The sequence below is a fragment of the Photinus pyralis genome, unplaced genomic scaffold (genome assembly GCF_008802855.1).
Source record: "Photinus pyralis isolate 1611_PpyrPB1 unplaced genomic scaffold, Ppyr1.3 Ppyr1.4_LG3a, whole genome shotgun sequence".
In the NCBI taxonomy this organism is placed as follows: domain Eukaryota; kingdom Metazoa; phylum Arthropoda; class Insecta; order Coleoptera; family Lampyridae; genus Photinus; species Photinus pyralis.
Window position 1 is genome coordinate 1,335,644 of NW_022170509.1, and position 25,975 is coordinate 1,361,618.

Consider the following 25,975-nt stretch of genomic DNA (forward strand, 5'->3'; position numbering starts at 1 on the left):
CCTGGCCTGTAAGTACCCAGTCCGCCCCTGCTTCTCTCAGAAAGAACAACATCATTCTCTCGAAAACAACCTGAAGATCCGCTAAAAAACCGAATCGCAAATGGTAGAGCAATCACCAGAGTTGTATTATCTTATTCGTATGCCAATTTTGTACTTTCAAACCACTGATGTGTGTGGCCCCGTTTTAAAAATGAAAATACAAGATTACTAGTGTTTTGTCCTTACTTCCGTCTGGCAGTCCGTCCGTGTGTTGGAATGTACTTGAGGGGGGCGGGGGCTTGATTATGCAGAAGCACCTTTCAATCTTTCTCGTCAATTTGAATAACAAGGAAGGTTAGCTGCATGAAATACGAACCTACGTTTTCTGGTGGCAGACAAGTAAAGAAAAAATACGGAATAGAGCATATATTGTGTGATTATATAAGTGAAGCGATACATAATGTATTAGAGGTGAGAAATATTAAAAAGGTTATCAATGCAAAATGCATCTACCATCTAATACACAACATGATATTATAATAAACACAGAACCACTTTCAATAAATAATTTTTGGACAAAAAGGTAACTAACTTTTAACTACTTGTCATCTAACTTCCTCTCAACTTATAGGTATCCTTAATAACGCCATGGGGGCCGGGAATTACTTATAGGCGATCGTTTGCCGCGTGAACTACTACAACCAAAATTAGCGGCCTCAGGATGTGTAATCTCATACACTTCAACTTCGTCCAAGATTTTTACTTTCTGCTGCACAGGAGAAGAGACTGCTGGGGACGCCAATTCGAGTGATAAGGGTCGTAATTTTTTTTTCTGAAAAAATTATTTAATTAATGGCATCTGCCTTCTGTACAATTAAATATATTTGCACAAAGAATACTTACGTGAAGCATTGAAGCTACATAGTGCCGCATCGCTAGTGTTTCATTATAACCTAAGTGTATATGGCAAAAAAAGTCAAATCTACAAGTTAGTACATATATTTTTGAATACTTTTCATTAAATACATCGATAATAATTAAAAACTACCAAATCGACAATGTTTGAAATAAAAAAAAACACGCGTTTAGTATTAGCACACATCATGATGATATTTCCCAGAAATTTCGGTTGAACGTAAAAAGTGATCTACATATTCGTGATTTACAAACAAACTTAACTTCTTTTTTAATATCATTTAAACTAATGTTATCTACAAATACGTGTTGAGTGATTGTAAAGAGAACCAAACGAACTTACTTTCGTTTTGTGCGTTGCAGCTCTTTTTTAAAACACTCAGTGTAGGTAACCAAAAAGTGGACAACTTCGTGCCTTGGTGTAGATAATATACTTCGCTATAGTTACAGTGACTACAAAAGTGAATTACAAATACTTTACATACTATACTTTCATTAAAAATTTTACAAATATAACTCTATACTATGTTTATTGTTTACATGCAATGTTAAATAAAAACATTTTGTATAGGCATACACTCTATACTGATTTAATACATTTATCCAGAAAATTGTTCTGTGTGAAAATGATTTCTTTACGCAAACAGTTTTGTTCGTTCGGTCTCAAAACTGGCGAAAGAGATTCCACCTATATTTTGGTATTTTAAACAAACATATTTTTCTTTTTTGGTGGTATAAAATGTTGATATTAGTGCTGTCTGTTGAGATTCTCATCTGACACTGGCTCTCTCACATCCGCTTGGGAAGAGTTCTAGTAAAAATAATTTATCTATTACAAAGCACTAATGTGCAGTAGTTGAAGCTATTCCGATCATGCACAATAAAATTAAGTAGTTTATTAAATATATATTTCATTAATACCAGTTTATCAAGGAAAACGTCCCTTTCCTGAAGACACTAGTAACACTACCTAAAAGAGTGGCGTTGGTTGATACTTGATACTCAGAGGGAGATGGTCAATTTTAGCAATAAAAGTGTTCAAGTAGTGTGCGTGCACATATACAAAACGATTATACGGCCGATATAAGTAGTCACTTCTAAACGCGCGGCGATAAAGCCTAGTTTTCATAGATACCAATTTCGGATGTTTTGTATGAAATCCGAATATTCGCAAAAAGTTGAAAAATTTTCAACTACAAAACGAATTTTCTACGTATCGTACTAATATTAGGACTTAATTGTGCATCCAAAGTCAAAATCTACATTACAGTTGCGCTTTTATTTATCGGTAATGGATATCGATTTCACGCATTGTTACTTGCGATACTTGTATTTACTACATGTTATGTGGAAAGTGGAAGTATAGGTGGGATCCAGAATGAAAGTAGAGCGACAAAAAAATATATATTCGTACATTGCGTTTGAAGAAAGAAATATCTATTTTATTTGGCGAGCGCATATTCAAACTTCCGGTTTGACCGGAAATCGTTTTTCAAATGCAATATACCTATATTTTTACGATATTTCAAAAGAGCAATAATTTGCTGTATGACAACATAACATTTACATACATACGTCGTGTCAATTTTAAAACTTGCAGTCGGCCATAATTTCCATACTAAAGAGGTTATTGAAAATCGCGCAAAACCGTTTCGGGGGTATCGAGAGGGAACCAGAGTGACGTTATGAGTGACAACCCCCCACCCCTCTCTTAACCCCCCAGCCCTCTCTCTTCAAAAATCCTAAATAGCAACCCTATACTTGTGACACATCGTTGGAGAGCTACTGAAAAATGCTTTCCAGTGGTACCAATAAAGTCGATATTGATTAAGACAATTTAACAAAAATTTTATAATTGACTAAAACTATAAATGTTGACATTGAGGGATTTATGGCAAATTGGCCAAGAACTTCAACCTGAGCTGCTTCATTACGCAAATATTGGTTGCTTTCTTTTTTATTGATAACAGATCCCATTTCTTTCGTAATGCAACAGGCACCGCACGTCCTGACAGCACACGACATGCTAAATTTTATAAATTTTCTAAATATTGAATCACTAATTTCTCTATTTTTTTTGTATATCAACCATATGCAAATTTTGTTGTCATACTGCAAATTGATTACTCTTTTGAAATAGGTATCGTAAAAATATAGGCATTGCATTTGAAAAAATATTTCCGGTCAAACCGGAAGTGACACCGAAAGTTTGAATATGCGATCGGATAGATCGTAATGTCACATATAAAATTATATTTCACAAATTTTTCGTATCTCGCCAAATACAAGAGATAACGCACTGTATTAAGAAACGAATGTCGATAAGAAGTATTTTTCAAAAGCGAAACACCGTTGCAATTAAAATTTCTTCGTGCCGATTATGAATTATTAACGTTCACAATCATATTTAAATCATGCCATTTTTGTCGAAAGTCAACTTATCAGTCGAACCAAATGTTATACACAGGAACTAAATTTGGTGATCGTTTAGTCTGGCCCTTTTAACCCATTTCGTTGTGAACACGAAAAAATGCACTGCTCCGACGAGCAGGATCAACAGGTTTAGCACTTTCTAACTTTCTCTTCATTAAGAACAAAGTGCGCTGGTAGATGGGTACTTAATCTGCGTATAGGTACAATATTAATACTTTTTCCATCTTTTCTTTAATAAAAGCCTAATCCCATCAAACTAATCACACCCACCTTTACGTATACATACATATGATATTTACTACCTACTTCTTTATAGGTACTGTAGGTTATATGAGCCGAGTCTCCATTTTATAACGTCGGTAATCAATTAAGCACACCAGTTAATTATTATTACTATTAATAACCAAAACAATACACCTCCAAGCAGAGCTGGGAAGTATTCGAATAGGTACAAAATTGTATTTGATTACAGTATTGAATTTCTTTTTGTGTAAATACTTTTAAAGTACCTACTGCAATTGTAACTTTAATTTAATTACTCTGTTTACTGGTAATCGTGTTTTGTAATAAAATTGTAGTCATAAATAAAAATCCCGACTTTTTTCTCGAGATTATTATAATTTGATCTACCTTGTCCGTTCTACGCCTTCGTAGTATTCACGGATACTAGGGTAACCATGTTCGATTACAATAGAGCAATTCAGATATCTAACTCAATGACTGTTGTATTTATTGGTTTTTTTTTTACTCCATGGACTAAATCAACGTGTTTTGTCAATCATTTAAAAGGGACTAAAGTGTCACTTTTTCTCCCGGAGGGTGAAAAACCCGACGCTGAACAAAAAGTGGCAGCACACACTGAATTACTTATATCAAACACAATTTAATGATTAATGGTTACATTTATCTATATGTACATTTTTATTCTTGCAGCATATTTTACTCTTATTATGCCGGTTTGCATATATCTTTTTGAATTTAGAAGGTAGTTAGTTTTGGTTTCCTTATACCTTGTTCTTCAGGGTTTTAAACGATCATTTATACGCCGTAGTTTTAAATTAAACTAGAATCTTTAAATCAAACTGACATTATTTATCGTTATACGGTCACAATTTGACATTGTCAATCAAACAAATTTATTCTTTCACAGGACTAAATTGCATCCTAATCCCTCGGGTGCTTGTTGCGCTCAACTATCTGCACCCTCGGGATTAAAACACACACTTAAGTCCCTTGGTATATAATATACTACTTTATTAGTTTATTCTATTGCACGATGAAGTACCTACTGTGTGATTTCCCCTATCTCTAACAAGTTTATTTAGTAAAAATGCGGTGTACCATGTACATAAATTGCAATTTCGACTTCCAAGTGCATCGGTTACTAAAGATCTTTAAATGTTTAAGAAATATCTGGTTTTATCGAAATATCTTTAAAATAACGATGAAAATCAAAAAATTAGTTAACGTTAAAAAAATTTACATATCAAATGAGTGTCGTCCATAACGTTGGAATTGAAGTTCACAAAATGGGGGCGAATGGTAATCGATATGAGAAAATATAAAATAGGTATAAATATTTTCTCATATCGATTTACATATCAAAGTCATCGTGTGTGACGTCGAAGGGCCTTTAGCGCATTTTTATGTGGCAGATCAGATCAAATCAGCCAGTGTTAACTCCACCATCAATAAGATGTTGTCGAAGCTACCTTTTTACAAATTTGCTAAAATGCGCTAAAAATATAGGTAGATAAGTACGTGCGGATGTAAGATCTAGGCCTAGCGAAGTTTAAAAATAATAGTATATTAAGATACAAGTGTATAATCAAGTCTTTAAAGCACGCGCAACGAGTTTAAGAGCACGACGCAAAGCGGAGTGCCTTTAACGTTGCAAGTGCTTTAAAGACCAATTATACACGTGTATCTTATAGTATTTTTTTATTATACCTGCAGTATAATCTAAAAATAGGAAATACAATGAAGTCATATTGACGTTATACTCGAATACATGTTTAATTAAGTGGGCTGGGTGTTCGAAATTTCACGATTGCCATGGAAATGTTACTTGACGTTTGCTTATAATCATCATCATCTTTGTAAATAAAACGATTTCCGTTGAAAAAGATAATACATTACATCGTCCATTAAATCGCTTGTAAAATCTAAACAAACGTTGGTAGGTGTAAAATCCAAATCCAGTAATAGCTATTTGTGTATTAAGAGCGCAAAATGATATATTGTCGATTGAAAGAGACAGTTGACGCGCGACGAAGGAGCGCGGCAATCTCTTGAAATCGACAATCAATTTGCGCTCGAATTACACACAAGGTTTTTTCTACAATCGAGCAGTTCACATATTTCCAAATATTTCAATTTTTCACTCAAATCATTTTAATCTTATGCCCAAATGAAAGATGTCATTTACTCGTTGTCATTGGATACTCTGAGCAATGCATATTTGATTTATAGTTAATAATTGGGAGAGCGAGCGTTTTTTCTATTTTGTCGCTTATAAGCGACAAAGTGACATTCCTCGAAAAAGATGACGTTTGCGTTGTCAAATACGAGCGCAAATGCCTACTTTGGATATCGATTGTAGAAAAAGCCTATTATAAAGAATATGAAAAGTTGTTTCCATGGATGAATAGGAAGTTACTTACGAATAAAGTCTTAAATGCATCGATAATGCTAGCATATATGAAGGAAATGTCAAAGGTATTTAAATCTTCTATCTTTTGGTGCATTCATTCAAAACTTCACTTATTGCTGGGACTAAAAAGTGGAACAGATTTAGAAGCATACCCTAAATTATGCGCGTTTGTAAAAGCTTCAACCAAAGGATAGGTACCTACAAAAGCCAAAGAAATGTTCTTTCTGCATTTACAGAAAGCGACCTAAGAGGATTTTTAGCGCATTTTTGCAAAAAATTTTTTTTAGCGCATTTTTGCAAAAAATTTTTTTTGTAAAAAGTAGCTTTTAATCTCACTTTGGCTGGCTGGCTGGCTGGTCGGCTGGCTGGCTGGCTGGCAGTAAATGCGCGCCCGTAGAAAAACGCTTGTAAAAAGACAAGGAGTGTATATGTAACTATCGGGGCCGTGTAATTAAGAACGTTAGGGATGGGGCTACAAGATTTGGAGTCGACGACATCTGGACGCCATCCCCGAGCGTATTATACTAACCTGGAGATTTTTCAGTTTTTATCTATCTTCTTCTACAGTTTTTCTCCGATTGTTTTCAAATTGGTGTCGTCGGGAAGATCTTGTCAACGCGCACAACTCCTGCGTGGCGGAATTTTGTTTTTTTTCCTAGGGGCGAAATAAACCACCTTTTGCGCGGCGCGCTTCGAGGGGTAGTCGACTTTGGGCGCCCAAAAGTTTCTTACAGCGCGAATCGCGGTCTCTCTTTCTCGTGTCACTAATAGAAGGTCGAGCTATGTGAAGTACCCAAAAGTTGAATACGATTTTATGCCGGGATTTTAGCGAAATCTACCAAAATGTGAATTACGAATGAACGGGACGTCGGAACTGTGTATCGACAAAGGGAATGTGGTAACCCCCGACGAGATCTTACTGATGGTGGAGTCGAAACTTCAAATCCGAATTGTTGCGGGTGATCAGAAGTGGGTGTCGACAATGATGGAGTCAAAACTTCAAACGCGAATTGCGAGTGCACGGTAAGTGAGAAAATGGTACCGACAAAGTGAACGTGGTAGCTTTTGGCAAGATCTTATTGATGGTGGAGTCAATATTGGCTAATAAAACACTGATCTGCCACACAAAAATGCGCTGAAGTCCCTTCGATCTCACACGAGGACTTTGATCATTTTTTATTTCATCCACATCACAGTTTCAAAAGTCATACTTGAAGTATCGTTACTTAGCAACTTTAAAGCACGTGTGTTTTAAAGGGGCAGTATACCCAAATTTCATGTTTTCGTCTAAAGATAGATTAAAAATATCTAAGAGTAACGGTGAAAACCGCAAGTCGCTACGCCGTTTCGTTATTAAATGGTAAGGTGTCGAATGTAAAAAACGGTCGTTGTGACGTCATCCCGACAAATGGGTCGGTGGCGCGCTTTAGCAATATATGGATTCGATGACGTTTGACGTGTTAATACAAACCTCAGTCAACTTATCTAAGAAAGTAAGATTGTGTCTGATTGCTTATAAACGATCAACTTCGTAGTGGAGAAACCAGTTCAACATCAAACATATGCCACAATCAAACAGAAGAACTGAATCAAATGAAACCAATACCGCTTACTGAAAGCATAGGTATCCAATCTGAGCTGGGTATAGAAATTTATATGAGGATATATGTTCGGATGATACTTCAGTAAGGTTTTCTTGTTTTTTTCAAAGGAAAGCGAACTAGAATATGAAAGAACTAACACGTTTGGACTGCTTGGATCCTTGCCGCCGCACCCACGATGTCGGGATGACGTCACATGTTCTGTCTTTCAAACTTTCATCATTAATAATTTGAAAACTACTCATCGTAGAAAACTCCGGTTTGAAATTTTGTTCTTAGATTTTCTTCTACAATTTTTTTGACTTTGGGTATACTACCCCTTTAAAGGCCTTTTTTCGCACGCATTTGAGTGTTTAAAACGGAGATGGTGATTCAGGTATAATAAAAAAGTAATTGTAATTACAATACTAAATTAGGTAATACATTGCAATTGTAATCAGTAATCGAATACAAACTCTGAAGTAGGTGATCAATTACTGTAATTAAATAAGTACTTTTATGACAAAGTAATTTGTAATCGGTATTTGAATACTTTTTTTGAGTAATCATCCCAGCTCTGCATACAAGCACAATTGGTTGTTTGAGTGCGTACAGAAAAATGTTTAGGCAAGTGTTTACTTTTTAGTCTCAAATACAAAGAAGTTGTTAGTAAACTTTGCGCTCACTTAACTGTTTTACCTTACTGTCCTACGATAAAATGGTATGAATGGAAAACTAATAGAATGTATATAAGTAATCAACATTCTGAAAATAATGCATATAGAATCAGAATCTGGTTCCTAATAATAAGGGTGGGTAGAAGTAGAGACGTACCTGTGATCCGTCCAAGGAAGCGTTGGAATGGGCGGACATTTGACGTAAATATCCTTTATCGTCATATATTTTCTTATCTCCACCCCCCGGTTTGTGTTTTATGTTATCCAACGATCCAATTTTACTTTGAACTTTAATATCCACTTTTTTTGTTTCAATCTGTTAAAAAAATACATATTTATAGCAACTAACCAACAAGTGTTGCAGTAAAGATACAAAGTGCAAATGTCTCTGCCTACGTAATTGTGTAGACTACGTGAAAGTAGAAATTTTATTGTGATTTTTTGTGACCATAATATGTTTACTCACATCTCTTCTAATTTCTTCCAGTTTGTGTTCAGATTCAGACTAAACAAAGCGATAAATTTCAATTATTAATGTGAATGAAAGATGTACGGAGATTTTTGTCGCTATTATGCGTTGGACTGTTTCTGATTTGTCGGGGATTTGTGAACAAAGTGGACAATAATCATGCCATGTGTCAGTGTTTTGTCTTTATGTTGTGTGTTTGTTATAATTGCGTGTGTTAATATAACCGGATCTTGCATTGCTAACATGAAACCTTCAGTCTCTGAGAAGATATGTATATCGATTTTATTGCAGTAAACTTATCAAAATTAGACGGAAGGTTGAGATCCTATACGACGCTATTAATAAATGCGTAAAGTGCGTTTATTTTCTCTTAATTTCTGTTCCCCAAACAAATATTGTTCATGGTAACTTCAAGTTTTATTTTGACGATTGAATTAAAAGTGAGCGTTCGTCTTCCTACGTTTATCATTGGGTAAATTGTTCCAAATCATTAGTTATAGTCTCATTGTCTGGGTCTGGTTTTGAATTACACTCTGTAAATTAACCTTCTTTGAATACCGCTGCACGAAATGGGCCGTTTCGGCGTCGCCGTTTTGACGCGAAGCTCTTTCGGCGCAAAGCCATTACGGTGCGAAGCCATTGCGACGCGACGCGAGAACAATTGCTTCCGTTCTACCGTCCCAATTATCAATTAGTAACGTTCATAATCATATTTAAATCATGCCAATTTTGTCGAAAGTCAACTTATCAGTCGAACCACTACTTTCAAAATGATTAAAGTGATTGGACTTGTTATTCATAATTTTTCAAAAATCGAATAAGGTACCCAGGTACATATCTGTTTATAAGGTAAGAGTACATAATAAGGGAATAAGGATAAGGATAAGGTACCTTTAGCCATGTGAGTACCGAATTGCCGTTTCACTTGATGCAATTTATTACGTACCTACTCATATTATTATCAAAATTTTAAATTTGTACATTTATTTCAAAGGAATAACCTACACACATGTAAACCAATAAAATAATCGTTAAGGCCGATTTATAAACTTTACGTTCGCGTTGGCGTTCGCTGTTCGCGTCCGTCGTTGCAGAGCTTATTTTAGTTTACAGTTTGTTCATGCAAGGGACAAGAATTATTTCTGTGAAAGATTTATGATAAATGAGCATATATAAAAGACTGGCTTCACAAGCCAAAACGAGCAATTTGACAGGACATTAATTTGCGCGCCAAATGGGTACCTACTCTTTTTCCAATGGTCAATATCTTCGGTGAACTACGAACTGCCAGCGCGAACGCAGACGACAAAGTTTATAAATCGGCCTTTATTTTGAAAATTATGGTGAGTAATGTTTTCATTCCAAATGTACCTTTGTTGGTTTACTCTCATAACAAAAGAATGACCATCAGGAAACTTGTACTTTGTCTAAATCTCTGCAGAAACTATTATTTGCAAAGGGTTTTCATGTTCACGTTCAAACACACTTAGGAGGATATTTTCAGTGAGATACTACTAGCTGTGATAATTTACCTACCTTAACATCGCCTCCTCCGGGTACATGTTTAATATTATCCTTGGAACCAACTTTTGATTTCGCGTTTTCCTTAAAATCTAACTTAACAATATCTATTTTCTTATCGCCCCCTTTAGGTTTATGAGTTGTATTCTCCAAAGAACCCACTTTCGATTTAGCACTCCAATTCAGTTTTTGTTGCTGAATCTGAAATAAAAGTTGATTAAATTCGCAATGCGGTTATAAATAAGATACTATCGCAACCTTTTTATCACCTCCTCCAGGTAAATAAGTGTCATTTTTTGCCGTAACTCTTGATGATGTTGTTGAAAAATCTATCTTTTTACTCTCGATTTTGATATTTCCTCCGCCCGGTTTGTGCGTTGCATTTTCTAGAGATCCTATTTTCGATTTCACTACTTTTAAGTTTGGAGACGGAGCCGAACCGACTTGAATTTTGTTCATAGGAACTTCTAGAAAATGTTATTTAATGATTTGATATTCGGCGCGAGGAAAATACTTTTCTTATCGGCGGTAGACGTGGGAGTTTCTGGACTTTTTGGATTTGGAGATTTTGCGACTCTTGTGAAAGATTTATTTTTTGTGGGTGTTGTTGCAGAACGTGGAGTGGAACTCTTCGATGATTTTTTACCTGTAGAATATTCGCTGTTTAGGTGATCCTATAAATAATAAAAACATATTTAGTATCATATTCCCACTTCGTCTTTATAAATCATAAGCATGGACAAATCAGGAACAATTCAATGTCTATAAGCAAATATAGAAAACAAAATAGCTAAAAAACAATGTCCTCTTGCCAAGCGAAATCTCAATCAATGTAATAAAACACCTTTCCGCAATAAGAAAAATTATGTAGAAAATAAATTGGGTGATATAGGGGATCAAAACAAATACAGGGTGGTGACTTGCGTAACGCATCATAGGGATTTCAATGTAAAATTCATAACATGCAATTATTGGCTCCCCAAATTATTTTAGAGCAAAAATGTATTAAGGTTTTTGTAGAAAAATTTTATTTACGCCAATCAACCGTATTAGTTTTCAATTTTTTTCATAATAAAGACGGAAAATTGGAAAAATAAAACCCGCATCTTTTTCAATAATCTGCGATGCCATGGAATTTTCTAAAACAAAAAGATATCCAGTTATCAATTAGCAGCAGTTCGAAATGGATTTTATGATCGACTTGGTTACTGTATTGCAGTTAATGGCGGCTTTTATTCGAACATTTATTGTAAATTGTTATATTAGGAAACCGTTTTTAGTAATTTGGTCTTTCTTTATGTTGAATTCGCTGTTCTAAATATAATACTTTTTGATAGAATTTGATTTGTTTCATAGCCGACATTCCATGGCATGACGGATATTGGCGTAGTTTTCGTATTATAAAATTCCATGCCATCACAGATTAGTGAAAAAGATGGGGGTTTTATTTTCCAATCTTCCGTCTTTATTATGCAAAAAATTGAAAACTAATAGGGTTGATTGACGTAAAAATTTTTTCCTACAAAAAACCTTAATACATTTTTGCTCTAAAATAATTTGGGGAGCCAATAATCGCATGTTATGAATTTTACATTGAAATCCCTATGATGCGTTACGCAAGTCACCACCCTGTATATTGTTTTTCCACATAAATCGAGGGCCCAACGTTTGGGAGCAACCCTCAAAAAAATGGTTAAGCTTGCATTTCCCCTTTATGTTCCTTTTATGTTTTAAGTTTTTTCTAGGCAACCAACAAAATCGAACTGTTCTTTTTAAACTAGGTACTTTTAAAACAAGACTTATGCTCGTTTATCCTTCGAGCTAGACGGGTGTCCCCAGCCTACTATAGTGAGCCAACTAAATTCACTTCGCATGTATGATGTACCTATAGTTACTGGAAAATGTTCAAAATAACAAAAGACATAAGTCGATTTCGCGATAGTTAAAATTAATATCGATCATTAAATTATACTAAAAATTTGACGTTAAATGAAAAAAACGCCTACGTATATACTATGGTATTTCTTATAAAATATATAGTTTAAATAACATAGCATATAATGAAACGTTGTCGCTGTTTTTTAGGTAATTCCAAGACATATCTGATTTATTGTAAAATGTACCTTTTTATTTTGTGGATTTCCACGGTTTTGAAAAACGGAAAATTATGAGTTTATGAGTGTATGAACAGATGCAGTGTTTTTTTCTCTGAAAAAATGTCTTTAGACCATTGTAATGTAATCCTGAAAAAAAGTTTCATCTTTGGTCATTCAACAGACTTCCTGAATCGTGCCTATAATAATGAGAAAGTTATAAATATAGCAATAGCGCCAGAAAACATTGTATGGAATAAATCTGTTTAACGTTATTTCAATTAAAAACGTTACAATGGGTAGGAGAAGAGGAATACTTACGTTTCCTTGGGTGGACTCATCCACTCCACTGTCATTATCTCCTTCTGTAACAAAAACCTCAATTAATTCTCACATGATCAAAATGAATAAAATTTTAAAATTAACCTGCTTTATAAAGACGTAATTTTGAGGAAGACCGTGTTTTAGTTTCGGGAGATTTTCTATCATTTTTCAATAAATTGGGCGACTTTGGTTTTTCTGCTCTCTTTGACGCAGATTGTTTTGGCGAAGAAGTCGTTGGGTTTTCCTGTGTTGGTGATGGCGTTCTCGTAACATGGGCTCTTCTCATGTAAGGCTGAGGAGAAGGTGGGTTCGACTGCAAATTTGTGGTTGCTTTGTTTAGCTCTTCGCGCGAATTGTTCGCAAGGGGTTGGTTGTCCATCCGTCCTTCCATCCGCGTTTCGGGTCGTGGATTTTGCTCGATTTGTCTGGATAAATCTGGAATGAGGTTTTCATCTTCAACATCCCCAACTGAACTTTTTTGGTCTTTTTGAAATTCATCATTTAAGTTGATCTCTGTTTGTTCTTCTTCTTCATTGTTAGCTGCCTCAATTGCTGACACATTATCTTCTTGAGATGAATTACATTCGTAGGAATCCAGCGTTTGACTTTTTGTTAAATTGTTAGAAAGTGTCGGTTTACTTGTTGTTGTTGGAAGAGGAAACGATCTTTGCTGATAGATGTTCTGCGGTCTCGGAGTTAATAAAGGGGGTCTACCGAAATTTGGTGGTGTGGGCCTAAATCCGGGAGTGATCTGTGGTCTGGTAGTTGGTATGATGTTATGTGAAACTGGCTGTCTTGGATATAAATTTTGTGCAGCCAGCGGAGGACGTTGTTGTTGTATTAAAGGACGTTGAACGAACGGGGTTCCTCCCGGTGGAGGTGGCCTTGACAGTTGTGGCCTAAGGAGTGGATTCGGAAAGCCTAGACGCACATTTAAGTTAACTCTACTGTCTATTCGAGTTAATAACGGCCGAACATTTCCATCTACTTGTTGCGGTGCGCTTGGCTGCTCAAACTGACTAACCCTTTCCGGCACATTCGCCTAATACGAAATACACTTTCAATATCCGTCGAAAATGTAATGTAAGTAAATGTTATAATTGGGCATTTAAAGTTAACCCTAAATTGTCTATACAATTAAGCAATAATATCTTTAAAACAGCTATTTGAGAATTTAAGAATGGCATGTCACACAACAGGGTTATCGTTATTCTGATGGTGCCTGGCTCGAAAAACCAAATGGGGAAAGTTGTTTCAATAACTTTCATTTTCTATTATTTGAATATCAATACTTCACTAACCCAATTATATACTCTCAATGTTTTTCTTACCAACTCGTAGATATTTTTATTGTCCGGTACTTCTTGTGAAGGCCCATTCGGTAGATTTTGTGAATGTGACATTTCTCTGTTAAGAAAGACAAAGAGATAGGTACTGAAAAGCAATACCTAACGTACTATAATATATGCAAGCTGACTACCTATACATATGTGTACTATAGAGGATGGGGCATTTTAAACGATCAATCCTTAATAATTGATTAGATCAGGCATGTAATATCGTCATAAGATTTTTACTAAACATAGGTATAACATTATAATATGACACACGTGGTATGGCGCTCTTTAGGAAAGGTGCGGTGTGGGTAAAATGAGAAAAGTGAACTAAAGTTACCGTTCAATGTGTTTCCCTCGGTGTCATATGTTTAGTGAAAAGTGCATGGTGATATCACATTTCGTTCCCAAATTATTAAGTATAAGTCGTTTTATTGTAAATGTGCCACCCAACTTATACAATGTGTTTTATGACTGGTCCTTGCAGTATTACTGACCTTATTTCTACATTTTCTACTGTGCGAACGTTTTTACTAAATTTTAGAGCTGGACATATACAAATAGAACAGTTTCTGAAACCAATCTGATATTTTCCGTCTAAAGCAATAAAATGTTACAAAAATAACTGCGAACAAAATTGACAAACCATAGTTAAAATGGAGATTTACGCACAAGAATGTGTCTTCGCAATTTTGAAAACTTGTAAATTCCTGAAGTTCGCGCAAACCGTGTTCTGGGTATAATAATTGCTCAGTCAGTAGGTATCAAGTTTTCACCATACGACATTCTAAAGTGTGATTTTGGACAGTGAGAGACAAGTGAAAGAAAGTCCAGTCGAAAACTTCAGCTCTTATTCTGAGTCTGCCGAGTTTCTGGCAATAATGTACGCTACGTCCGACGCAAATGCGACATATTACATCTTGCTGAAATCGGCGAAATGTTGCCAAAATATGATGTTACCGGAAAGTGTTGATCGTCCGAGAGAGCACGTTTTCATAGGCAAGGAAACCGTTCGCAAAAGAGAGGGGATTTTAATTCCGGAGAAAACCCTTATTTTATTGCTGTCGTTGCAGACAGGCATCGGTACCTATTTACATTGATTTTATACGACACTCTCACCTACCTACCAAAATAGGTATAGGTGTATCTACTTCTTCTTTTTCTAATTTTTCAAATACAGTCGCCACAAGGCAGTAAAATATCTATTTTCGTCTTAACCCCAATTTAAGAAGGAAAATTAGGTTATGCCTATAAAAGTCGATTCCGTGTCTCGAGAAAATTTTTAAAGTCGACGCTTAACATATTGATCGGCTTTATTCTGTGATCTGATCTACTAAGGCCTGGAAAAGTATGTTTTCATAGGTCACTAACTCCATTTTGTTCCACTGCGTACCACTTTGCAGATATTTTATTAAGGTATTCCAAAGTCAAAGGTTTTGCATACTTACCCTTTACTATCAATTATCTACATGGAAAAGATACATATAAGTAACCTTATCCACCTACATGCGAATAAATGTGAAGATCGGTACTTTGTTGGTTACTTCTTTTCACTCGTAGGTATTATTATTGACTAGCTATAATTTTTGATTTTACTGTTACTATACCGCACGATATATACCTACAGTGCGTCTTAAGTAGGTAGAACGCACCATAGGGAAACGAAAATGTATTTTTTCGCGAAGGATTCACGATGTGTTTGAAATTAGCGTCAAGGTACCTACTACTCCAATCAGTTTCTATAGAATTAGACAAGCGCAATAACGTACCTACGTTGAACGCTAACGTCGTAGATCCGCGAAAAAGTACATTATAAGTAATTATGTTTGCCTATTTATAATGCGTTTCATCTGGGACGCAGGGTTTATGAAGTTTTCTTCTCCTATTGGTTAAGTATTATCTCTAGCAAAAAACTGATGATAATAATACTGAGGATCCTTCGATGTTGCGTTGTATCGGTTTAGAGCAAAGCGATGGAAGCTTTATAGGGGAATTGATGGTGTCCGTTTTTCCGTGAACACGATAACTGTCAAACGCTTGGACCGATTCGGTTCAAACTAATGTTTTACTTAAGGCATTTTCGTTTCTTCGAAACTAAAAAATATTTTGAATCAAAGAAGAAGGGTAAACATGCACAAAGAATATCTAAACGATCGAAGAGAGCTTTGTAAATTGTTAAATTTATATAACTAGTTATGAAGGTTTGTAATACAAAGGCACTCTACTGTAGATGTACTATATCGATTCGATATTGTACATTGGAAAATTGGTTACCTCGAGGGTTACTTAGTATCTCTATTCATATTCTTATTGTTAAAATCCGTACCTAAACAATGCAAAAAAGCACAAACTACATGTGCAACCAAGTTGTGTGACATAACTTATGATTCACATTACGTGATTTGCTTTTTACTGAATAACTACCCCAACGTATAAAACAAAGCATAACAGTAGCTAAAATAAAGAGTACCATTTTTTGATAAAAGCTCTACATGTGTATACTGTATCACTTTTAAAATGCGTCATAAGGATATTTAAAAATGTGGAGGGGGGGGGGGGCGCGAAAAAATTGTATCGGGGGGTTTTTGAACATGAAAATCACGAATCTGGAATTAGTTTTTGAAGATTCGAGAATTCCACTGCAATTCTTGACCGCGCAACTATATAAAATGGAGAGAATTTTTCTTACGAAATTTGTTGTGTACATATTTGATCGGTTAAGGAACAAAACTGTCAAACACTTTTTTTTTAATCACTTTTCAAACAAAAGTTATACTCGTTTGAAAGGAAGGAGAAAAAAGTATCCCCCGCATACTAGTGCGTCATCTAATTTGGCATGTAGTTCATGTAGTTCGTTGAAAATGTCACAAATAACAAAAAAATAAGTCGATGTTGTGATAATTTGAATAATGCATATTTATTGTTATCGAACTCTACTTAAATATCATTTTCTCATCACCCGCATGTCACATTGTCACGTACCTACAATCTGCATCTTCTTGGAATCGAATTTGTCGACTTCAATACCATGATCGACATATTGAATTTTTTGATATAATTTAATCATAATATCGACTTAAATTGTTAACCATGCGGAATTATATGACTCACTAGTAGGCAGGGGATAGTTTCTGATCCGAAGGCAACGATCCTAAGTTTATTTGGAAAAAGTGCTTGTTTTGATCCCCTCTACGACCCACATTTGTTTTCATACTTATATGTAACACCCTGTATAAACGAACCTCAGTACTCTCTCACCACGAATCCAGCCAGACAACTGGGCGCGGGGACAACTGGGCATTGGGACCGTTGCGTGCGTAGGAACCGCAGTAAGAACATTGGGTGCGTTCACCAGAACCAACTGTTTGCAAACCGTTTGCGCTTTTTATATAAGCATATTTACTGAACGCATTGCTAATTGTCAAACTGTTTGCAAGCGGTCGCCATTTTTTTAATCATAACTCGCTGAAAATCACAAACATGTTGATCGGGCATGCGCATTTGTTCTAAGCGCGCAATTTGCCTGGAAACCACACGTCAAATTTAATTTGAGTGAATTTTGAGAAAACCGTTTTGTATTCTTTTTGTACATTTCAATAAAAATATGGCAACCTTTTTACAGTTTAAATACATCCTGCTATACGAGATGAATTGAATTGTCCTATAGAAAATCAAGATTGGAGTATTAAATGCATATTCACTGGATCCTTGAGTAAATATTTTTTTTCCATAAATTGTACCTGCTTTATGAGAAGTTTTTATTTTCAGATTGTTACATTTAATAAATTTAATAAACTCACCACATAAGTATAGTCATTTTAAGGAAAGAGTTAAGATTTGTATAGGTGAAAAACGTATAGTTAAAGCACAGATATACGACGTATATCTGTGGTTATAGTGTTGCAAGGCAGGGTTTGGCGCGGTTCCCACTGGAGCGATACGATAAGCGATGCAACAGGCGATTCGATAAGCAACCCGATCTGCATCGGGCGATAAAAGATTGCTCATGTTGCATCGCTTATCGCATCGCTGCAGTGGGAACCGCGCCTAGATGGCCAGCAATCTACTAGGAGACGAGCAAATCGTTCATGCCGTTTTGGAGCCTTCATAAACCGCATATGAAGGGGTACAAGTCCAAATGAAATCGAGAGCACTCAGCCAGTATCAGTTATAGGTTATAGAGATACTTGTGTTAATTATTAGTATACGAATAATGTACCCTAATTAGATTCGAAGAGAAGTTTGGTGTGGAACGATTTCACTACAAAGTTATTACTCGCCGAGTATTTCAAATTTGACATTCGTCAAAGGGAGACTGAAGTAATACTGTTAAAATATCTTCTTTTTTTGTCTGGCAACTTTGTCGTGGGCAGTGTACGTTCGCAGTTTCTTGCGTTTTTACGGATTAACAGCACCATTTATTGATAGGAAAAAGCTCTATCAAATGACACAAAAAGTAAAAATGACTTCCATAAGAAAAAACAAAGCTGATGATGGTTAACCGGAGACGAAACGTCAGACTAAAAATTTAAAACTAGCATCTTGTATATGGAAAAAAGTGGTCACAATTATGCGCCGTTTATTTTGAAATATCTTTTTAAATAACTTAGGTAACAAATAAAAACGATTTTGTAAAATGTCATTTTTTTTCTGGATATCTCCGAAAGTAGTCGGAATTTTTTTAGTTTCAAAACGATATTTTGTTAAGTATCAAACTACCCAACTTTGCCAACCTCTATTTGTTACAGTTCCCGAGATCCCCATGGTAGCCCTCGAATTTGAATAAGCCTGCATACATGGAATGCTCCCTTTTTCATTCATAATTAAATTATTCGATTTATATCCAATTTTTGGTCATGATGTATAGGTACTAGTAATTTACCTACTCCAATTTCGCGCATAAACCTATATGCCGATGGTTTAAACAAATATGCATGCCTTACAAAATTACAAACATGTTTGTGATTTTCAGCGAGTTTAAATTGCGATTCAAAAAATGGCGTCCGCTTGCAAACAGTTTAACAACTAGCAACGCGTTCAGTAAACGTAATTATCGAAAAAGCGCAAACGGTTTGCAAACAGTTGGTTCTGGCAAACGCACCCTATCGTTCACCTGCGCCTAAACAGTTTGTGTTTGCAAACGTAATCAAAGCGCAAACATGTTTGGTTATGGCATTGAATAAAATAGTGTTTTTATTCAATGGTTATGGTGAACGCACCCATTATTATAAACGATTTTTCACGGTTCTGGGTTGTTGTTTGTCCATGTGCGTAGTCACTATTTTAAGAGGTGGCCAAAATTGTGCCAACTCATTAAATCGGTACACAAGAGGAGTACATTTCGTACATCGACGGAACTGCTAAATGAGTTTTGCGCCCTATGGATATTATTTTAGAAAAACCTTATACAGAGTTTTTCCAATGATTAGTAGTAGTATTCAAATACACGTTGCCAAGTTATGCTGAAGTTTTAAAGATGATCTATGCAAGATTTTTTAATCCAAAACTAATTCCGGGAGGCGAGCAAACAATGTCCTACACCTAGTGGTCACTGCACCCCGTTGTCCCGACGCCCAGATAGCAGTCGGCTGCTCTAAAAAGGTCGAGCCCAGTTTTGTTCTTAAATTTTGACCTCCCTTCGTGCGGAATGTGTACATCATTGAAAAGTTCTTAAACATGCTTTTCAACGGTAACCAATTATGAGGTGTGTGAAAAATTGGTAGCGTGTTGTCATATATAAAGCTACGGGTGATTTATGGGATGCAGGGAGTGAAAGTACCTACCGAGGTTCACTCATACGCAATTTTTGTTCCCTGAAACTCTATGAGAAACCATGTTGAGCATTTCTTATACTATTTCTACCTATAGATTTCTACGCTTTCAATATACTCCCACTAGACGCTTTAAAACAGATGCACTGTATTTACAAAGTTTTAATCGATTTTTTTCGGTTATACATACGAAAGGACGCATTTATGTGTGACTCATTGACTATCTACAGCGCAATGTGAATGTGTTGACAATAAAAGTGTAATGCGTGTCGTAAGCTTCAAAAATGGGAAGATATATGTTATCATAATATTCAAACAAAAAGTGCGGAGCGTGTCTAGGTGAAAGTACCTGTTACCCTCTTTGATAGTGGTGAGTTCACAGGCGCTGTTTTAGGTAGATGCCACTGCACGAGTAAACTGGCAGGAATTGTTCTTTTACATCACGCAAACGCGGCTGTATCGATCCTTCTTAAACTATCTCAATTGATAGAAAATACCTTTCAATTATTCTGTGGTGTAGGTATAGTGTATTTCCTCCATTCGTGTAACGAACTGCGCCAAATTTTACAACTATTTACATGCAGAAAAAACGTCCTAGAACAAATAAACAAGGTACGAAGAACCGCATACGATTTTCAGTAGGGGAATTTTTTGCCACTCAGCTCGTAGGATTCGAAAATCAGACTTTCTATCCGGCTCATATTCAATAGCACTCGTAAAAATCGATTGGCGAAGCGTTCTCGAGTAGACGAGGAACAGACGGACTGTCAAGTGAAATCGAATAAAGCCTGTATCATAGAACCGCTTTCGACGTTATCGTGCGATGATTTCAATCTTTTCGTTAGCACTGTTGCTGACAAAATTTTGGCCGATTGTAAAACAAACGATAATGATAATGACCAATAACCCAAGCAACCACACAAATACAACCTCAAGAACAAAGAAACACAATAAATACAAGTAACGCAACATGCACTACAAAGACAGATCCACCCAATAAAGTTACACGCCCTAGCATAGTTAAAAAACACAATACTCCTTCTTCTCAGAAACAATCCACTCGTATACAACCGAAGCGCAAAAACCTTAACAGCACCACACAAAATACTGCAATATCTCCACCAAAAACCCAAGCAACCACACAAATACAACTTCAAGAACAAAGAAACACCATAAATACAAGTAAGACAACATGCACCACAAAGACAGGTCCGCCCAATAAAATTACATGTCCTAGCACAGTTAAAAAACACAAAACTCCTTCTTCACAGAAGCACACCACGTTATCACAACCCACTCGTACTCAACCCAAACGCAACAACCTTAACAGCACTACAGGCTCACAAAATACCGTAATGTCTCCACCAATAATCCAAGCAACAACACAAATACAACCTCTAGAACAAAGAAACACCATAAATACAAGAAACGCAACTTGCACTACAAAGACAGGTCCACCCAATAAAGTTACACGTCCTAGCACAGTTAAAAAACACAAAACTCCTTCTTCACAGAAACACACCACATTATCACAACCCACTCGTATTCAACCGAAACGCGAAAACCTTAACAGAACTACATGCTCACAACATAATGTAATATCTCCACCAAAAACCCAAGCAACCACACAAATACAACCTCAAGAACAAAGAAACACCATAAATACAAGTAAGGCAACATGTACCACAAAGACAGGTCCACCCAATAAAATTACACGTCTTAGCACAGTTAAAAAACACAATACTCCTCTTTCTCAGAAACAACCCACTCGTATTCAACCGAAACGCAACAACCTTAACACAGGCTCACAAAATACTGTAATATCTCCACGAATAACCCAAGCAACCACACAAATACAACCTCAAGAACAAAGAAACACCATAAATACAAGTAACGCAACATGCACTACAAAGACAGGTCCACCCAATAAAGTTACACGCCCTAGCAGATAAAAAACACAAAACTCCTTCTTCACAGAAACACAACCCACTCGTGTTCAACCCAAACGCAAAGTCAAAGAAACACTTACACAATAAGCTCTATTTAATAAAATTACAGGAATTATTATAATGATTTTTTTGTTTTGTTTTCCTCTTTCCTGATAGCGTTGACAATTGTGGCCATCAATAGCTATGTTGGTAAGTATGAATTACATACTATCCCTAGATTTCCAATGTGAGTGTGTGAATATTTATTTTATTTTTTATTTTTCTTTAGAACCCTACATAACTTCACCAGACACAGACACTAATCGTTACTTGATTTTAATCCGTGCGATTAGTTAACCAGGCTAGACCTGAGTTCTCACAAGAAACACCGACCATAATAAAATAATAATACCCCTACGATTCCGGGGATGAAGATCGTAAAAGGCGATCATTGGGCACTAAAGGCAGGTACTTTTCCTATGAAGCGTCTGACGCGGTGTGGCTTTTACGTATGCAACTGGAGACGGCCGCCGCGTGCAGGTTGACAGAACATGCTTCTCCATTGCTTTCTATTGATGCGGTGCATTGCGTCAGTTGCACCGCGTCAGACGCTTCATAAGAAACGTACCTTAAAGGTGACTAGTATGTAGTACTTATACCTACCCATTTTACTTTCCAACTCCCACACCCATGTTCTCTACTCTCTCACATTATACACATCCCGCAGGTGGATATTTGCTTATGCGAATATGTTGAAGATTGACGCCTTCACGTGTTCCTGATCAACCCATATTCGTATGAAATTGGAGTTAAAACAAAACCTCGGAAAGATGACGCTACCTGAGGAGCGTCTGGAGCTATCGCTGAGCGTTGTAGCATGTGAGCCGATAGGGACGAGATGGTAAACAAGCGGGCTCTTGTCGGGATACCCGAAACCTCTACAACCGAAAGAAGACTACGAAAACGAGAACGATCAATTGAAGAGGACCACCAAGAAGAGACCTTTGTACCTGCTTCTCAACCGCTTGTGGATGGGACCAGCGCAAAGGAAACCTCCAAAAGACGAATGAAATGGAAACGGACAGGACCATGTACGGAGGTAAAATTACATCACGCTTTCATTACACAATACCCACATTTAGCGCACTTAAATGAACAACGCATTGCAGACCAACGTAGAGTTATTATTAAAAATACACTCCTTACATATTAGACACACAGGAACAAATCAAGCACGAAATTGAAGCACTACTCCACACAAACAACACATTCACCGTACAAGATAATACATCCGTTCTAAACAACTCTGAAATACAGACATTTGCGCACTTCAGCAATCGATAGATACAAATAATAACACAAACCAAACACTCACATAGTCACATCCCTTCGAAAAGAATTTGACAATGCATTGTTAGAATTCTCAAACACTGACCCAACGCAAAGATCACGAATGGAAACAAAGTCACACTCTAAAATTACGCACACCTTCACAAACACTAAACGATCACCTTTTACCAAGAGAGGTTGGAAAGCATTGTGAATTAGATAGATGAAAGGAAATGATTTAGTTTATCGTTAACAGTATTAGTAGTTCCTTCCTGCCTGTAAAATTAAAATTGATTGTATATAAATGAACATGTAGGTATATAAATCGCATATTGAATTGACGTTATATAGTATGTATGACCATTGAATAAACAGTACACTATTACACACTATTATTCAATAGTATACCTGTAATGTAACCATTGTATATTCATTTACAATGCTATAACCTATAATAATTGATAATATATAATTAATATTAATATATATTAATAATATACAGGGTGACAATTTGAAAACTTACCACCCCCCATATCTTAGTAAATAAACGAGATATTTAAAAAAATCAAAATCCGTTTCGGTAATTCGGAGGGGGAATCACAATGACATAGTTGGCGACGCACCCCCTCCAACCCCCTGCGCCCCAGCCACCCCAACTTTTAAATCTTAAATAGTGACCCCCCATGTGTGATACGTCGTTGGAAAGCTCTGAAAAAATGCTTTCCAACCATAATAGCATTACATTTAGGTTAGTAATTATCGTGCAAATCAAAAAATAAACTAATATGATACATTTGAAATCTGTCGTATTTAAAACGCAACCGGCGAACATTAGACGAACTAAGACAGAGAATAATTCAAGAATGTCGAAATATTGCAAAACCAACATTTGAAAAGGTTCGACAAGAGTTTGAGAATAGATTATAACTGGCGATCAAAAATGAGTTGCTGTCGAGTCGGCTTTGGAAGTTCAAGTTAAATACGATTTTCCATGTTTATTTTTTGATTTGCACGATAATTACTAACCTAAATGTAATGCTATTTGGTATGGTTGGAAAGCATTTTTTCAGAGCTTTCCAACGACGTATCACACATGGGGGGTCACTATTTAAGATTTAAAAGTTGGGGTGGCTGGGGCGCAGGGGGTGTGAGGGGGTGCGTCGCCAACTATGTCATTGTGATTCCCCCTCCGAATTACCGAAACGGATTTTGATTTTTTTAATATCTCGTTTATTTACTAAGATATGGGGGGTGGTAAGTTTTCAAATTGTCACCCTGTATATGTACTATAATAATTAATTAAATGTGTAATCTGTGGTATAACGCGCCTATTAAATACCTCACCGAAATGTAAGGTGTGGAGTCATTTTATTACTTTAGACTTTACGTCACTCGTTCATTAGATACCTACTGATGAAATAATTATTTTATTAATTTAAATATTATGCACTTATCCTGAACAATTTCATTGCATTAAAAAAGATAGGCGGTTTATACGGGCTATAAGTTTTGGATATAATTAACATACAGTATGTAATATAGTGTTTGTACTATAATTCTTAATAAATTATTATATCATCCAAATAATTAGTAAACGAGCTATTTATCTATAAATAAAAATTTGCTCATCTTACATCTATTTTATCATGCATAAAAATGAATATGACACCACAACTACTATACCTTGAACTTGCAACCCAAACTAAGTAGGTACATAATAATCCTTATAGTACTTAATTTACGGATGTATACCGCAGATAATTTTATTTTATCTGTGATCTTAATATTAACTGCTTTAAAGGAGAGTATTGGCGGTTGGCAATTTTTGAGGTACCTGTAAAAAAGGCGGTTATTTCTATACTATTACGTACCTAATTCGTATTATATCATTACTCTCATGTTTAATTAACTTTTGGGGTAGTTAATTATAATAGATGAATACTTTTGGAAATACTACACAGTGTATGTTTTCGGAATATTTGTACATTCGCCACATTTGACATACCTACCTCATAAGTCATAAGACCATAACCATAAGAATGGAACGCAAGTGCCCCGGTTATTATTTATTATAAGGTTACCTACAACTATTAACAAAGTTTCTGGTAGATGGTTTACCTATATAAAAGATTTTGTTTAGGTATTGCGAGGATGGACTAAGAAACGAACTTTTGGACTTCCTGTCCATCATACAGTTTTGCAAAGCTTTATTTTTTTCTTAAAACTTATCCTATATACCTACCTGTTTCAATGAATAGTATAAATTATACAGGGTGTATCTTTTCGAGAGATAAAACTCTTCAGAGAGAGAAAAAAGAAAATCTCAAAATGGCTCCCATAAGAAAAACTAAAGTTGCCACGTGTTTCTCCGTCACCTTAAAAGTTATTAAAAACGGGATGTCATATTCGAAATCTCCATTAAAAAGTGTCTGTATAATGTGTTGTAGAATGATTCGCCCCGGTTAATTCGCCTCCGTAAGATTCGCCCCAGAAAGATTCCGCTCCCGTAGGATTCGCCCCATAAGATTTATTAATCCTCGGAGGTAACAGGGCCGGCAGTTCATAAAATGAATTTTGTTTGATTTTAATTTTTTTTTGTAATAACTATGTATAAGTACCTACATAAAGGGTGTAGAATAATAGCACTCAAATACCTGTTAACTAAAATATGAATAGGTAGGTACCTAATTAGCTCAGCAGAAGAAGGAAAGATTGTCCTAGCTCAGTTATACAGGGTGGCCTAGCGCAACGCAGCATAATACAAAATACGGCCTGTTTGACTTGTACTTCCACGTACTTGATTGACATGTTAAATTAATAAACAAAAAATTCTGTCCAACCGTTCACTTTCTTATCAATATAATATGTTAATTTAGAGGATTTCAAGTGCTAGTAGTGAAAAAATAGTATATATACCACGGTAGAGAAGTCTATTATTGCCTTTCGCACCTTACACCCCTCGGCGCAAT

At 35.9% G+C, this 25,975-nt stretch overlaps 1 protein-coding gene across 7 annotated transcripts in view; it reads right to left on the reverse strand.

Annotated features, from left to right (window-relative positions):
* Window positions 1-25,975, reverse strand: part of LOC116165837 (microtubule-associated protein tau-like) — a 27,294-nt gene continuing 1,319 nt past the window's right edge. The window contains exons 1-10 of one of the 7 annotated variants that reach the window (XM_031480532.1): window positions 13,976-14,078; window positions 12,747-13,686; window positions 12,642-12,685; window positions 10,742-10,901; window positions 10,486-10,694; window positions 10,243-10,428; window positions 8,704-8,742; window positions 8,395-8,553; window positions 8,260-8,325; window positions 963-1,705 (exon numbers count right to left, since the gene is read on the reverse strand). In XM_031480532.1, coding sequence (XP_031336392.1) covers window positions 8,296-8,325; window positions 8,395-8,553; window positions 8,704-8,742; window positions 10,243-10,428; window positions 10,486-10,694; window positions 10,742-10,901; window positions 12,642-12,685; window positions 12,747-13,686; window positions 13,976-14,047 — 1,839 coding nt within the window. In that variant the 5' untranslated portion in view covers window positions 14,048-14,078 and the 3' untranslated portion in view covers window positions 963-1,705; window positions 8,260-8,295. Of the gene's footprint in view, window positions 812-962; window positions 1,706-8,259; window positions 8,326-8,394; window positions 8,554-8,703; window positions 8,743-10,242; window positions 10,429-10,485; window positions 10,695-10,741; window positions 10,902-12,641; window positions 12,686-12,746; window positions 13,687-13,975; window positions 14,638-25,975 lie in introns of those variants that run through there. The other 6 variants (XM_031480528.1, XM_031480527.1, XM_031480531.1 and 3 more) reach the window with 6 other exon arrangements.